The sequence below is a fragment of the Ipomoea nil genome, unplaced genomic scaffold, assembly GCF_001879475.1.
Source record: "Ipomoea nil cultivar Tokyo-kokei standard unplaced genomic scaffold, Asagao_1.1 scaffold2826, whole genome shotgun sequence".
NCBI classification, from domain to species: Eukaryota; Viridiplantae; Streptophyta; class Magnoliopsida; order Solanales; family Convolvulaceae; genus Ipomoea; species Ipomoea nil.
The window spans coordinates 2,273,797-2,291,459 of NW_017619254.1; the positions used below are offsets into that span (position 1 = coordinate 2,273,797).

The 17,663-nt window shown below is 32.5% G+C and overlaps 3 protein-coding genes across 4 annotated transcripts; all 3 read left to right on the forward strand.

Moving 5' to 3' along the window:
* The first annotated feature begins 4,152 nt into the window (after positions 1-4,152).
* On the forward strand, positions 4,153-5,447 carry LOC109159290 (tropinone reductase homolog At5g06060-like). Its single transcript, XM_019307392.1, has 5 exons — positions 4,153-4,349; positions 4,445-4,652; positions 4,732-4,948; positions 5,032-5,138; positions 5,227-5,447. The coding sequence occupies exons 1-5, from the start codon at positions 4,255-4,257 to the stop codon at positions 5,413-5,415; spliced, it is 816 nt and encodes a 271-aa protein (XP_019162937.1). The 5' UTR covers positions 4,153-4,254; the 3' UTR covers positions 5,416-5,447.
* A 2,794-nt stretch (positions 5,448-8,241) lies between these two features.
* Positions 8,242-9,649, forward strand: LOC109159282 (tropinone reductase homolog). Of its 2 annotated transcripts, none has more exons than XM_019307387.1 (5): positions 8,242-8,444; positions 8,542-8,749; positions 8,821-9,037; positions 9,176-9,288; positions 9,412-9,649. In XM_019307387.1, the coding sequence occupies exons 1-5, from the start codon at positions 8,380-8,382 to the stop codon at positions 9,589-9,591; spliced, it is 783 nt and encodes a 260-aa protein (XP_019162932.1). In that variant the 5' UTR covers positions 8,242-8,379; the 3' UTR covers positions 9,592-9,649. The 2 variants fall into 2 exon arrangements, with proteins under 2 accessions (XP_019162932.1, XP_019162933.1); XM_019307388.1 differs by having other exon boundaries at positions 9,176-9,285; positions 9,409-9,649.
* A 4,639-nt stretch (positions 9,650-14,288) lies between these two features.
* LOC109159284 (tropinone reductase homolog) lies at positions 14,289-15,756 on the forward strand. The gene is made up of 5 exons (XM_019307389.1): positions 14,289-14,409; positions 14,512-14,719; positions 14,839-15,058; positions 15,165-15,277; positions 15,403-15,756. Exons 1-5 carry the CDS (start codon positions 14,348-14,350, stop codon positions 15,580-15,582), a joined length of 783 nt encoding a protein of 260 aa, XP_019162934.1. The 5' UTR covers positions 14,289-14,347; the 3' UTR covers positions 15,583-15,756.
* The last annotated feature ends 1,907 nt before the right edge of the window (positions 15,757-17,663 follow it).

Consider the following 17,663-nt stretch of genomic DNA (forward strand, 5'->3'; position numbering starts at 1 on the left):
ATGATTCAGTTTCTTCCATTTAAATTAAAACCTTATAAGAGTGTAAATTAAATGACACAATTTTCTTTAAATTTAATTTGAAGTCTTGGGTTCAAATATTGGGATGTAACTATTTTAAAATTATAAATTCAAAAATAAATATTTTGTGAACCCGCGAGATCCTACCGGTCTCCAATTTATGTTTTTTTTTTTTTTACATTGTATAAAAAGAAATTATTCTTTTAAGTTAATTTTATCAAATATCTCATAATCAGTCCAAATGTATTCGTGCACGGACACAGACACACATATATTTGCTTATTTATACATAATTTTTTGACAAGACCAAAACAAAACAAAACAAAACAAAACAAAGTTTGCCCATCTTCTTATCAATATTTTGGGCAAGGACCTAGATCTAGCCCAACAACAGTCGAAAATTTGAGACAACATATTTAAAAAATAAAGTATAGGTGGATTAGCCCAAAAAAGATATGTTGCAGATATTAAGGAAAAGCCCAAACACATAGACTTGAAAATGATGTCCTAAATCTCAGGTGGCTTACAAATGGACTGATGTAGCAATATACCAAACAAACACGTCGTAAAATCAATTGTTATATCATGGACCGATGTCTACCTTGCCTTGTAAATCAAAATTTAAAATGACATTTAAATTATGTGTCTAAAGTTAATATATTATATACTTTTAATTAATAAATTATGCTTTTATTATAATTTACATATTATGTGTCTGTAGTTAATTGATTATGAGTATGTTTGATTCATGGGTTTACACACTAGGAATGCGAATCAAAATCATAGTTAGTGTTTGGTTGACAACTTTTTAAAACATAACTATAAGATTTGATTACCCATTCAATTAAAAACATCATTTCCTAATTAAAAAATGTATCATTCCATCTTATTGGTAATAAAATTTTTAAGTTTTGGATTAGTGCTTTTAGATTTTTGTTTTGATTTTTTTTTTTTTGTTCATAAAGGTGTTTTGAATGTTATTATATTAGGATCAATTGCCTTGATTTTTTGTTTTTTTTTTTTTTTTAAACATTTATTCCCATTATAAGGTCATACATAACCAAACATCAATATTGGTAATCATTCAAATTTCATCCTACTACCAAACTTACAAAATACTTTCACCAAAACCCATACCATTACCAAGTATTTGATTTTTATTCCGATTCTGATTCCCATGTGCGAACCAAACACACCCTATGTGTCTCTAAGAATGTCACTAACTCCATTAGATTCAATATTACCTTTCAAGTTTCAAAAAAAGACAATTTCCTTTAGTTGTCTCATATTCAATGACACCCAACCAAAGTCAAGATCAATCACTATCACATGTTGTCTGTAGTTTTAAAGAAGCCAGTGTTCAGTTATGGTCAATTATATGTTGTTGTTTCTGGAGTTACAAGTCGTAAGAGTTTAAAAATTTTGGTGTGTGATAAAAACAATGACCAAGAGAACTCAACAACAAATGTTACGTTGTATATAAGAAAGTATTTTAAAATTTGTGATTTAATTGTTTTCAAGCCAATTATGCATTCTAATTCTAAATCTCATTATTAGAAAATTTTCTTTTGATGCAGCTCAATAAAATAACTTCTTCTGTTTATATATAGATATATAATCAAAAGCATAATATTATATAATATTTACAAATTTTAAAGTAGTATATACATCATATAAATATGTTATAAACTGTGCATTACACAGCTGAATTACTACTAATAATAATATCTTCTTCAAATTGATGTAAAAGATCTTGAATTGTATCTGAGAAAAATTATTATATTCTAGAAGGTCATAAAGTAAAAAATGATAGAAATTTTAAAGTGAATCTAAAATGAACAAATTTAATGTTTTGGTCCATGCTATGATTCTGTTCCAACCAATATTGCAAAAAGTTGCACCTAGGCACTAGGCGGCACCTGGCCGCATTGAAGAATGTCGAATTCAGCTTCTTCCACGGCTAGGCGGTGCCTAGACCGCTGAGCCGACTGATTCGGTCTCAACCCTGTTTTTTAAAGGGTTATTTGTCAAAACGATGTCGTTTTGACGAATAACCTTTTTAAAAAAATAAATCAGCAACAGTGCGAGACGAGATCAAACGCCGTCCACGCCCACATCTCTCCGCCTTCGCTCCACCAGACACAACCCAAGCCTCCACCACTCTGCCCAGATGCCAGCCGGCGGCCGCTGCCTCGCCTCCGCCACCGCCCACCGGTCGCCGCCTCAGATAAATTCTTTATTTTTTTTTATTTGTTTCACTTTTTGCTTTATTTTTTTCTTCGAAAGCTTTTTGCCTGCCATCCTTTTATATTATTGTTATTATAAGAATAAGAATTGGAGTGGTTGGAGATGTTTTGTTTTGACTGAAACAAACTTTACATTTACAAAAAGGAGAAAAAAGAAAAAGAAAAAAAGGCACAAACTTTCTCCAGTTAAGAACCAAATCAATCCAATATTAAGAGTTTTCAAAAAAAAAAAAAAAAGAAGCCAATATTAAGAAATTAATGTTAAAGAAAAAGAAATAAAATCGGGTGCCTAGCGATTTTTTGAACATTTGTTTAAATCATACCCGATCAAATAACAAACTCTTCTATTATCAAATATAATTAGATTGAGTATAGTATGAGTTTAAATGTGTCTCATATAATCAAGGCCTATTTAGAATAATTCGTGATTTATATAAAGAAATAATTATTTCATTGAAAATGTATATTAATAAATTTTTCGGTACATCAAAATTCAAACAGAATAGAATTGTTAATAATCAAAATGCAACATAAATCTAAGTTTGAAAAGTAAACCTCAAGAAATCTCCACCCTCTAGAAGTTAATGTTTTTTCACTTTTAAAATATGCACTATCTTGATACTTTTCACATCAAGCAGTCAAATATAATACATTCACATTATTTCAACCGCTCATCTAATTAAAGTCCATCAAATGGTTCAAATAATACCTAAGTACTCCTTTTCTTGAGCATATGAAGTATATTAGTGCTTGTGTGTATTACAAAGATGATGATTAAAAATGAGTGTGTATGTAGGGCGATTTGCTAGACAATTATTGGGTGGTTCACTACACCCAAAGATATATAATCGAATCTTGACCTAATGTGAAGGTGTTTTATTCTTTTTTAAAAGGAAAGATGGGGATAACTCTTTGTAAACATGATGTATTGACCCTTTCACCTAATGAATCACTGGAACATCGTTATTTAACTCATTCACAATTTTGGTAGGACAAGGATGTAGAAACTCTAGGCCAAGAGATTTAATTTTCAATTTTTATGCACAAAGTTAAGATTTGCCTGTCAATGATAATTATATTTTTTAATATTAATTAGTATGGTAGTTAGCCAGTAGTCAATGCTTTCAAAGTCTATTGGGCAATCCATAAAATATGATTTAAAAAGAGGGAAAAAGGCTCCATATATAATTCAAAATGCGAATACGAATACGATCGATCTTGACTGGCCAAATTCTAGAAAGGAGGGAATTTAAATAAAAAAAATAAAAATAAAAAACTAAAATTTGACCATTAGCAATGAAACTCTCTAATCCCATGATCTTATCTGTGACCTCAAACTTCATTGATTCCCACCCAACCGCAATTTGTAGATCAAAAGTCTCTTGCTGTTTTTTAGTCGAAAATGCTATATATTTTTATTATTTTATATTTGAATGAATTTTCTAGAGACCTCAGAAATTCTTATTCACAGTACAGATTGAGTTAAAATGAAAATATAATATTTACTTGTCAAATACTAATAAAAAAATATAATACTAATAAATAATAATTGATAAATTGATTGATTATTACTCACGAGAAAAAAATATAATAGTTATGATAAAAAAAATGTAATTTTTTAGATAAGTCAAGAATCTTGTGATCTAGTAGCACCGAGTCGTTCCTCATATAGTAGGTTGTGGATTCGACCTAGTGGAGGTGATATGAAATTCGATCCATCCCATGAATTATGTAAAATGATTTTATTGGAGATTTTGTCCTATATGGTTAACAAAATAAATAACAATAGGCATCCTTTTACTTTTTTTAAAGAAAAATGTAAGCTATAACTTTTATTGTTTTATTTTTCATATGACTAGACTATTCAAAATATTGGACTATAAATATGAGGTATTCTTGTACCAATCTCCAAACAAAAGCATCAAAATAGCATCCTACTCTGACTGTATTCTACTTAAAGAACAAACACGATTTGTACGGAAGGTAAGACATGGCTGGTGAAGGAGAGCAGTGCAACCAGAGGAACTCAAGATGGTCTCTTGAGGGGAAGACGGCTCTGGTTTCCGGCGGAACCAAAGGCATAGGGTGAGTCAACTCGATTAGATTTTAGGGAATTATATAACCAAATCTCTTTATAGTTTGGAGACACTAACATATCACTGCAATCGCAATCATTTCAGGGCTTCTATAGTCGAGGAACTGGCCGGATTCGGAGCCGCAGTCCACACGTGCTCCCGGAATCAGACGGAGCTCGACGAAAAGCTCCGGGAATGGCAGGCAAAAGGCTTCAAAGTCACCGGCTCCGTTTGCGACCTGTCGTCCAGGGAACAAAGGGTGGAGCTCATCGAAACCGTCTCCTCTGTCTTCAATGGCAAGCTTAACATCCTTGTAAGTTCATGGGATTCAACAATTTCACTTTACATACCAATCACTGTGAAATTAATCCTAACTCGTTTTTGTTTCTCAGGTGAACAACGCTGCAATGAGTAGAATGAGGTTAGCGAAGGACTACAATCCCGAGGAATTTTCAGACATTATTGAAACAAATTTGGAAGCACCATACCACTTGTCACAACTGTGTTACCCCCTCCACAAGGCATCTGGAAACGCAAGCATTGTTTTCATCTCCTCTATGGCTGGCGCCACTGCATTGCCTGCACTCTCCGTTTATGGAAGCGCTAAAGGTAAAACAAATTATAGTAAACTGTAAAATACAGAGTAATATAATAATTCTGATCTGGAGGTGTATGTATTATAAATATTTCAGCTGCTATAAACCAGTTGACCAAGTATCTGGCTTGTGAATGGGCAAATGATGGCATCCGAGTCAACACGGTTTCACCCTGGGCCGTCAAAACCACAATGATGACGCGTGTAAGACTCCTCAGCTCGCACACTAAAAAATTAATTAAGTTTGTATCATCATCTGTTACATATATATAAAGTTGGTATTAATTTGCAGGAAGACATTGAAGAAACAACCCAGGAATTGTATGGTCCAATTATGGTGAGAACTCCATTGAAGCCAGTGGCAGAAGCCGACGAGATATCGCCGTTGGTGGCATTTTTTTGCCTGCCGGCTGCTTCCCACATCACCGGTCAGGTTGTCCAAATTGATGGAGGCTACACCGCCGGGGCTTTCCATTTCTAGATATATAGTACCATTTGTATTGTATTGTTTAATAGCACGCAATAAAGAAGGGTTATCCATCAAAATTTTTGTATTTCATCTTGTAATATGATATGAATATATATATATATGGTGTTGCATGAATATTATATTTGTCAATGAATTATATTTTGGTGGTGTTTAAAGGGTACGATGTATTACATTACAGAGTAATTTTATAGTGTTTCTTGAATTTAATTCTTATCTTTATTATTAAATTTTTTACATCTATTATATTTAAGGCCAAATTATTAATACAAATTAATAATGCTAAGCATGGTTCTAAGTAATTGGTGGAACATATTGCAATCTCATAAGTCATAAATATACAAATTGAAGGGTATTTATTATAAAGTTACACTTAAATAACATACTTAATATTACTTGTTTAATAACAAATTGCTCCAAAATTACAAAATTATCTCTTTTAATCGAAGTGATGGGAACAGTACACCCAATGAACAAATCATATGACATGCATGATATATACACGCCTAGTTTGCCCATCTTCTTATCAATGTTTTGGACAGGGATCTAGTCCTAGCCCAACATCAGTGGAAAACTTGAGAGTTGAGACAACATATTTAAAATATGAATTATAGGTGAATTAGCCCGGAAAATATATGTTGCAGATATTAAGGAAAAGCCCAAACGCATAGACTTAAAAATGATGTCCTAAATCTCAGGTGTCTTACAAATGGACTGATGTAGCAAACAGGGCAAATTATGCTATGGGTCCAAAACACGTTTTGGAATAATGGTGTCGTCAGTGGCACCGTTTCCTCAGTCAATAATGTGTGTTTTTTTTTTTTTTTTTTTTGAATATAAAGTTTAAAAATTGTAAATATAGATTCAATAATGTTATTATACTGTTGAATATAAAGTGTTTTAATTGTGAAAATAGAGTTCTGTAATTGTGAATATATATAGGCCCTGTTTGGTAAATAGTTGGCTTATAGGCCAATTTTGACTTATTTGACCACTATTAATTGTTTGATTTGGTTAAAAAATCAATATAAGTGTTTGGTTCATTAGCTTTTTGTAACTCCAAAATGCTAAAATTTAAAAAGTTAGTCTAAGCAACTTTTTCAATTAGTTTTTTGAGAAAAGAAATTATACCAAACAGTTATAAGCTAACGGCCAATTTACCAAACACATTTCTACAATCAGCTAATATTATCAACTAGTTACACCCTCTAATTAACCAAATCAGCTAACAGCTAACCACTATCAACTAACAGTCATTTACCAATGTTGGGTTGAGCTACCCTCTTATGTGGTAAATAGCTCTTTTTGGACTAAACCAATTTATATTCACTATAATATTTGTTAGCTTATTGGGAAAGCTTTTCTGACAATTATTAATTTTCATGGGAGAATATGAAATGGGTAGAAGTTGGAGAGGAGTTTGGGCTGAAGTTGAAGGGTGGAAGTTGGAGCAGAGGTTGTTTGGGTAAAAGATGAGGAGGAGTTGATGAGAAGAGAATGAAAGCTAATTTCCTCTCATTCTTTTCCCATGTTCGTCACGATTGGGGTCACGCAGTGACCTCCATCGTGACGGGCAGAACAGAAGTGTAGAACAGCGGTGTCACGTTTTGCTTCTCATTTGCACCGATACTCCGTTGATCCTTGCTATGATTTTGCCCTTCCTTCTTTGAACCACTTGGCCTTAATATTATATTGATTTGTCCTCATTTTAAGTTTATGTATGCCCCAATCTACATTTCCTTTCCTCAAGCCATAAACACCTGAAATACGCTTCCTTCTTGCATAATTACCTAGCATTCGGTCATAAATTAGTACAAACGAAGCATAATTATGGGCTAATTCAAGGCTTATCAAGTCCCAACACGTCCAAACACATATCAACAACAATAGGGACTTGAACGCATAGAATAAGCCAAGAAACAACACAATCGAACCCTAAAAACAAACTCTAAACATGCCAAGACTCAAGGATAAAACCCACATCTATAACCGATGATTAACCCTGTAGAAACTAGGATGGCACCACTAAGAAAGTGTGCAAGAACCCCTGAGACGCCGACTAACGAACAGTTGGCTCAGAACTTGCATCAGTTAACTCAGGTCACCCAGACGCTAAGTGACAACCTCCTTCACAACAACAACCGCCCGCCACCGAACGAACAGAGCCCCAGAAACAATTAGGAAAAAGGTTTTTGCTTCTTATGGGGCACAACGGATCAATAAAACGAGGAGTCAAGAAATCAACACACCGTACCAGTGGGCAGTACGATGGGAGGTCGAGTTTGACCAAACACCTTTAGTTATTTGACCAAGTAAAACAGATAAAATTAGTCAAATAAGCTAAAAATTAACTAATAAGTTATATACCAAATACCTTCATTGATATTTTTTTTATTTGACTAAAACATGTCAAGTTTGAATTCACTTTATACATTTGAATTAACAACTTTTTAATAAATAAATTTGTAGAGAATAGTCAGTTCGGATATTTTCTAAATGGGATATTATTACGGAGTATTTTATAGCATGGCAATAAGTCAGAAGCAAGCACAAACCTGGAGTTCGGCTCGCCATGACAGACCGATCTATAGGTGGAACATTTTTTTATTATACTTTCTTGTCTCTACTTACCAATAAGCTTGCTATATATATATAAATAAATAAATTAAAGGAATACTCAATAATCAATAATGGCGGGCCTGACGGCTGCTAACTAAAATTAAAAATGTAAATAGCATATCTGTACTCAAGGGGAAATTAGCCTGCCAGTAGTCTGCCACTCTTGACCATGTTGGGGTTTACTTCTACCTATATAAGCCACCTACTTACTGCTGACACAAAACCACAACAACAACAACGAGAATTGGTCGTCTCCGGCCTACACTCTAATCATCGTACTTAATTTAGTATCACCTCTGATTTCTCAACCTTAGTGTATTTTATACTCTAGCTTCAGCTATGGCGGCACCATGGTGTTTCAATGGCAAGAATGTCCTCGTCACCGGTGGTGCTAGAGGAATAGGGTAAGTGAATTATTGATTATATCTTATTTTGAATGATTTTTTTTACTAGGATTTTGTAATGGAATATTTATATTTTTATTTGTTTGAACTAAATTAGGCTTGCGATAGTAGAAGAATTTGCAAAATCTGGAGCTGATATATACACTTGTGCTCTGGAGTCGGGAGAACTGGACCAATGTTTGCAAGACTGGAATAGTAAAGGATACAAAGTATCAGGACTGCCTTGTAACCTAACAGTTCGAGAGGAGCGCGAAAATCTTATGACGACGGTTGGTAACCACTTCAACGGAAAGCTTGATATCTTGGTACGTAAGTTATATTACAAATTTAAATTATTAATCCTATATAAGCCAATTAATTAGCATGTTGAATGCAGGTAAACAATGCAGGTCTGGCAATATACACTGAAGCTAAAGATTGTAGTCCAAAAGATTGGTCTCTTGTTATGAGCACCAATCTTGAGGCTTCTTACCACTTATCTCAGTTGGCATACCCTTTGCTAAAAGCCACTGGAAATGGAAGCATAGTGTTTGTGTCCTCTGCTTCCGGGGTTATTTCCACACCTGGCTCTACTCTCTATGGAACATCCAAAGGTAATTTGATTGTAACGATATTATCCATATAGGTGTTAATCAATGCTATAGAAAAATTGATATGTTTGGGGATAAATAATAAATAAAATACAAGATTATATATTTAGATTATCTAACTATGTAATTTTTTAATTATAGCGGCAATAAACCATCTGACAAAGAATTTGGCATGCGAGTGGGCAAAAGATGATATTCGCGTCAATGCTGTGGCACCATGGATCATCACAACCCCTCTTACTAAATTAGTCTGCGTAAGTAAACTATTATTATTATTATTATTATTATTATTATTATTATTATTATTATTATTATTATTGTGGGCTTGGTTTTGAGTAATTAATCTAATAATGTTTAAAAATGTGAACGTGTTACAGCAAGATCCTGCAGCAAGAGAATCACTGAACAACATGATCAATAGGGCACCATTGCGTCGTGCCGGTGAAACTGCAGAGGTTTCTGGGCCAGTGGCATTCCTCTGCTCTCCCATGGCTGCATATATTACTGGCCATATTCTATGCATAGATGGAGGAGCCAGCATCAATGGTTGTCCTTAATTAATCACGTATTTAATTCAAGTGTCCCAATATATACTAAGTTCTTTTTTTTTTTCTTTTTTTTCTTTTTTTTTTTTGCTTGATTGTGATTTTAAACATTATTGGAATAAAATTGAGTTGTATTCGAATTTGATATGCATAGAACTGAATTAACACTAAAGTTGTAATTAATCAACCCTATTCGTTACTCAGACTAGAAAAAATAATTATAAGATTCATCAACTAGTCTGACAAATAATTGGTAAAAACACAGGAGAATTTTAATTATTCAACCACCATGAATTCACAGTTGACGCAAATTTATCTTACAGTACAAATGATTTGTGGTTCACGTAATTTGACCAAAAACAAATAAATTAGCCAGGCACGGTCATGAAGAAAACTGCAAATAAGAAAGAAATTGTAGAAATTCGTAGACAAAAGAAGAAAATCTTATGCCCGAAAAGAAATAAATTATCCGTGCCGCGCCATACCTTCTGTACCGAATGAAAACAAAAATTTGCTATGAATGTTAATCTCCTTTTCTTTTGCTTAGAGTTTGGCCAAGCCATGTTATGGGCTAAAAATAATTTTTAAATAAAACTAAAGAGTTAAACTAAAAGCGTCAAATGATTGTTGTCAACACAGCTGTGTGGACCACGGCCTAAAACGACGTCGTTGAATTTTATGAGTTAGAATGATGTACATTATGAATTAGAACAATGTATTTCGTGTGTTAGAATAGTGTACATGATGTGTAAGAATAATGAAACTTCTAGGATAAAATAATGTAATTTATGAGTTAGAATAATGTACATTATGCTTTAAAATAATGTATATTATGAGTTACAAAAATGTATATTGCAGCGGGTCGCATGAAAAAAAAAAAAAAATTCTCAAAACAACGTCGTATTTCACTATTTTGACCGTGGTCCACACAATAACTATTGGCTAAAAGCGGCAAATTATATCGTGCGCCGCGGTGCATAGTCGATTATGCACCGCGTATCAAAACGACGTCATTTTATTTAATGAAATGAAATGGCATCTGTTTCCCGCCGTTCCGCAAAAAGTTACTCTGTTATTCAATTTCATTTTGTATACACCGCAGTTTCGGTTCAACACAACTACAGTTTCATTCAATATTTTATAGACTCAAATATGTGAAAATGTTATTTAATTTTATTTTATATACACTATAGTTTTATTAAAACACAACTACATGATCATTTTGATATAATTACAGCTTCATTGCACAATATACACTCAAATATGTGAAATGTTGTTCAGTTTCATTTTATATACACTGCAGTTTCATTTCACCACAACTACAGTATCATTTTGATATAACTGCAGTTTCATTTGACAATATAAAAAATAATACGTGAGACAGTGTCGGTTTAGATATACTGTAGTGTCAGTTGGTAATTACCATATACAAAATGCGCACTATGTTAAAACTAACGGCGTACCGTTTCTTTACTTAAAGAAACGGCGTCGTTTTGGCCGCGGTGCATAGGATATAACGACGGGCTCAAAGCTTTAAATTATTATTATTATTATTATTATTATTATTATTATTATTATTATTATTATTATTATTATTATTATTATTACTATTATTATTACTATTATTATTATTATTAGGAATAAGGGTCAAATATGCCACTTAACCGCACGCCAAACTATAGTTAGGCCATCGAACTCAAAAAAAATACAATTGAGTCACTGAACAACACAAACTCATGCAATTAGACCAAAAATGACATGTTTGCCTGTAAGTATGCTGACATGGCAGATATTGATTTTAAAAAAAAATAAATAAATAAAATAATTAATTAAATTAAAAAAACAAAACAAATAAACTAGAACTATCGTCGGCCAGCTTCGTCTCCATGGCCAGGGAAACGAAGGATGCGGGTGAATGATAGCCATTGATCTTGTCAAAATCAACGTTCAGGATGAACACAGATTAAAAAAATGTGGTGGCATTTTGGTCATTTTGCGTATTGTTGAAACTTAATGTGCGTATTTTCTATGCTTAAAGTCCGTCGTGTTAATACTTAAGGTGCATCATTCGCTAACACTTAAGGTGCGTCAGTTCTACCTTTAAAACTTAAGGTGCGTCACTCTAAAGCTTAAGGTGCGTTATTGTTGAAACTTAAGGTGCGTCATCTAAAGCTTAATGTGCGTTTTTTCAAAGTTTAGGTGCGTCATTTTAACACTTAAGGTGTGCCATTTTTAACATTTAAGGTGTGTCAGTTATACACTTAAGGTGCATAAGTTTTTCAGTTAAGGTGCGCCAGTTTTAACACTGAAGGTGCGCCATTTTAACACTTAAGGTGCGTCATTCTGACATTTAAGGTGCGTATTTGTAACACTTAATGTGCGCCATTTATACACTTTGCTTCTATAATCTCGGGATGCGCCATTTTTTAAAAAAATCATTAATTTGAGCCGTTGATCAAATATTGATCAACGACTCAGATCTCACCGAATATTTCACCTGGAATCTCCTCCGCACTAGATATTTTATATATATATATATATATATATATATATATATATATATATATATATATATATATATATATATAGAAAATTACACTTTTGGTCCTATGACTATTGTTGTCTTGTTAATTTGAGTACTTAACTTTAAAAACTAACAATTTAGTCCTGTAACTATGCAATTTTTAACACATTTGGTCCTCCCGACTAAATCATCGACCAAATGTTGTCGAAAAAACGTAATTATTTTAAAATAGTTTATTTATGGGGGTAAAATGGTCATTGTAAGCTAAAAAAAAAAAATAGGGAAAGTTATTTGTTCTTGTTTTTTGCTTCCCTCAATCCCTCCTCGTTATCCTCCCCACAACAACGCTAAACTTATCCAACCCAGAAAGTTTCCCAATCGCCGGATCAATCCTTCCAGTCAATCCCGGTGACCCATCCTGAGATTCAACGCGACCACCTTTTCCCCATCGCAAAAAAACTCTGACGAAGCCACAAGGATATGCGCATTCTCTGCTTTATTCCTGAGAAATGTTTATAGTTTGTGGGACTGCACTGCCTGCCTCGCTAAGATGTGATATTAGTCTGTTGTCGACTTTACTATTTTAATCTCCATCTAAACAAATTATGTCCTTTTGACATTATCATATGATGGTTTGGTGTGTTGAATGCATGTAATGAATTCTTTGCTTGGGTACCAATCAATAATTATGGTTTGAGCTTTCCGATCCAGTGTGAACTAAAGGAGCAATATAAGATGAAGAAGGAAATGAAGAACCATTCTGGTCTTCCATTTACAGACCTGTGTTTCCGATCGGCAAACCCGGAGAAGAAGGATGAAGAAGAAGGAAGATGAAGAAAATGACTGATTTGCCCCCGAATTAAAAAAAATTAAAATGGATTAAAAGATTCCGGCGACATTTGGCCGCCGATTTGGTCGGAAGGACCAAATGTGTTAAAAATTGCATAGTTACGGGACTAAATTAATAGTTTTTAAAGTCAAGTACTCAAATTAACAAGACTGCAATAGTCACAGGACTAAAAGTGTAATTATATATATATATATATATATATATATATATATATATATATATATATATATATATATATATCCAAATTCTAGAAGTCACTCCTGCCGGATGAGACTTTTTTTACCCGTTTGAATTGAAAAGTCAAATGAGTTAATCCACAAGAAAATGTCCCACGGCTCGATCACCTATAGTATATATTTTCTATTTTGTACAATTATATATAGTAAAACACATTTCATTATTTGACTGGTCAATATTTTGTTTCAAAAATTTTAAAATTTATATACCATTTCCATTTTGAGTTGTCTTTTGCAACGTCATATATATCAGGAGTTGAACTGATGAATAAATAAAATAGAGTAATACTATCTTTTAGAAATGTGTACGTATACTAATCTTTTTAATGAGTAATACAACTTTATATATAATTGATTGTGATGAGTTTATTTAATTTATAAGTAATAAAAACTATGGGCACTTTTTAAAACTTGTATTGTCATGTCTTGAATTTGACTTGGGATAAATAATAAAAGTTATAAAATTATAAATTATTACAATACTATATTTTCAAAAGAATAAATTCATGTAGTCTAGTTAAACAATTAATAACACTGAAAAATTGATAGGCAGGGGATCGGAAAGTGCATTAATTTATATTTATAGAAAACAAAATAGCCCCTTTGAATTTTTTGCAAATGATTTCCACTTGCATGATAGAGGTTTGCGACCCGCATGAATAGTTCACAGTTGATCACATAGGTGAAATTTAGTAATAATAATAAAGTTATAGTTTGCGGATGGATATATAATTCTCAATAAATTTTCATTGATTGTTTAAACTCTCTAAATTACAAATTTGATTGTATTAGGGAGAAGAAGGCGACAGATTTACAAATATAATACTCCATAGTTTTCATCACATCCAGAACTAATTATGTCACAATTACTATATTATCTCAAGAATTAAATGCGATATGATGACCCATCAACATGCCACCTTTGGCAATGCATACTTCTAATATTTCCAGCTATGTATTGTATAATCCACATTTGACCATGTTGGGGTCTAGTGTACCTATATTCCATTTGGGACTAATTAAATCGCATTAAATTAAAGGACTCAATGGTCTAGCTTGTACTATATATACATACTAGCTAGCTTATTTGGGTTATATTACCACTATATAATTCCTTTAGTTTAAACCATTTTATACTATAGCTTCAGGCCTTCAGCTATGGCATCATGGTGTTTTAATGGCATGACTGCCCTTGTTACTGGTGGTGCTCGAGGTATAGGGTAAGAGAATTGTAGAATATATATTTCATATAAAGCTTTAATATTTTTTATTATAATTTTAAAACATTTAGAGTGTGTAAATTTTTATTTTATCTTATTTAGACTTGCCATAGTAGAGGAATTAGCAAGCTTCGGGGCACATGTATATACATGTGCACTAGAACAAGAAGAATTGGACGTGTGTTTGAAGAAATGGATTAGCAAGGGATATAAAGTATCAGGATCGGCGTGTAACCTAATAATACGAGAGGAGCGTGGAAAACTTATGAAGATTGTTAGTGATCACTTCAATGGAAAGCTTAACATCCTAGTAAGTTGAAATACATAGATTGTGATTTATCTTGAAGAAATTACAATTAAGACTTGGTATGTATTATTAATCAATAATATAATTAACGGTAATTAATTTAATTACCACGTCCAATCTAGGTAAATAATGCAGGTGTGGGAATACCGTCTAAAGAAATGCAGCATATTACAGAGAAAGATTGGTCACTTCTTATGGGCACCAATGTTGAGGCTTCTTTCCACATATCTCAAATGGCATACCCTTTGCTAAAAGCCTCTGGTGATGGAAGCTTAGTGTTTATCTCTTCCACTTTAGGAATTGTTGCATCACCTGGTTCTTCTCTCTATGGACTCACTAAAGGTAATCACATCGATCATATCATATCCAATGTCTGTTTTTAAGTTATGTGCTATAATTCAATTTAGGACCTCTCACCATTTAATCTTTTTAATCAATTATATTATAGGGGCAATAAACCAATTAACCAGAAACTTATCATGCGAGTGGGCAAAAGATAATATTCGCGTCAATGCAGTGGCGCCATGGGTTATCGAAACCCCTCTTATTGATTTAGTCCGTGTACGTATGCATTTTCTCTCACTTTTGTTTAAATTTAATTTGCTGGGAATTGAGTTTGGTTAATTACCTTGAATGGATGGGTGAACATAATATATACAGTCTAATTATCTTTAAAAATTTTGCAGCAAGATCCAACGTCAAAAGAAGCAATCAACGGTTTAATCAATCGTTCTGCATTACATCGTCCTGGCAAGCCTACTGAAGTTTCTGGGCCGGTGGCATTTCTTTGCTCTCCGGCAGCTTCATATATTACTGGTCACGTACTCTGTGTAGACGGTGGTGCTACCATCAATGGTTTTCCTTAATTAATAGGCCAGTCGTCCTCAATAAGCAATAAGTCAATGCTCTTTCTTTTTTGTTTTAAAGATTGTAAGTGCGTTGGAATATGTATTGTATGTAGAGTGGCTGCTTGTCTTGGAATATCCAGAGTCCAGACACATGAGCACACAAATATAATAACACCTTATGTTGCCACAAAATCAATCTTAAGTTTCCTAGCTAGAACTCAAGTATCACACTATTAACAAATATATGTTTCATCATATATATATATCAACTAAAATAGTAAACTAATAGTTGAATTATATATATATATATATATATATATATATATATATATATATATATATATATATAAATTATATTAAACACACATCAACTCGCTTTCAATCACCAATACACAAATAAATGTAAACATATTAAAATATTTACCTATAAAAAAAGGTAATAATTAAATTTTTTTTCTAAGAGACAATAAACTAATAAGTTGTACTATAACAATTAAAGACCATGCAATTATATATATATATATATATATATATATATATATATATATATATATATATATATATATATATATATATATATATATATATATATATATATACACCATTATTCATGTGAGTCCACCCCTTCCCATGAGTCCGTGTAGACAGATCTAGACTATTGAATGCCTGAAATCAATGACTTAAATTTCGCCGACTGTGCAAACGTGCACTTCACTTGAACAGTTCGCGATGCACAATTGATGAAATCTAAGCCATTGATCTCAAACATTCAATGACCCAGATCTGTCCACACAGACTCATGGGAAGTGTGTGGACTCATTTGATCAAGAGTATAGTTAATTCCACCAGAGATTCCTTGTCTTGGTTTAGGACTTTAACCTCTGATTTATAGTAACCATATTTTTCAAACGATTTTTAATAAAAGAAAGAAACAGCTTAGTATAATTTATTACAATTATAGGAAAAAAAAAACAAAACAAAAAAAAAAAAAAAAAAAAACAACAACAACTACTTTGAAATTCAATGTGATCCATTAATAAAGTTTGGAAAAAACATGGTGATAGATTCTAGAAAAATTAGAATAGGTATTGCTTGTACCACCCTGTAATGAAAAGTTGATGTAAATAACCTTAAAATTGTAAAAAGGATTAAAAAAACAACAATTTTATAGGTGATGTAAATAGCAATAAGGTTATAAATATAGCTATTTGATCAAATATAATTTACAATATTCTATAAATTAACTTTTTAATTAAAAATTAAAACAATTAAAAAAAAAAAAAAAAAACCCCCTCATCTTCTCAACGACGAGGGACTGCCTTCTCACCCGAGAAGGCGACCCAAATCACCATTTAAAAAAAAAAAAAAAAAACATCTCCTTTTCACCTGTTTTTTTTATGTTTTGATTTTTAAATAAATAATAAATATTTTAAATTAAAACATAATATTTGACTAACGTTAATGGAGGTGGTGCAAATATCAATTTTCTATCACCTATAAAATTAACACATCCGCTATCAAAGGGTGGTATAAATAGCAATTAGTAGTGTAAATAAAATTCCCCACTAGAATATAGGACCATGTAGGACACATCAGAAAGCAGACGACTTGGGAGGGGAGTAATAAATAGGAACTTTGCATAAAATTTATGGAACAGCAATGCAATCCCACCATAAAACATCACCTTACCGACCTAATGTCATAAACTTGAGCCCCACATTGGGTGCCCGGTAATACCCTACCCTCTTGATAGGACCATATGCCTCAAATTCCCTTTTGATTTCTGTTTTCAGTCGTCTCATAGTTCTGAAAACAAAAACAACACAATCAAAAAAGTCCTACAATATACAAACAGACCGCGGCTTAAATTGAAGTTAATAAACATGTTGTAATAAGCTCTACTCACAAGTCTAGCTACAAAAAGTGTCTTGTATGGATCTCCAGTAAAACAAATAGACAAATTTATGCAGAGCATTATATTTACTACCATTCACATGTGTCAATAAATACAAAATGTCGAGTAGCTTCTGCTATAGAGACTAGAAGTGGAAATGGCATCTTCCAGATAGCAAAATTGTTCAGACATGTCAAGGAAAACA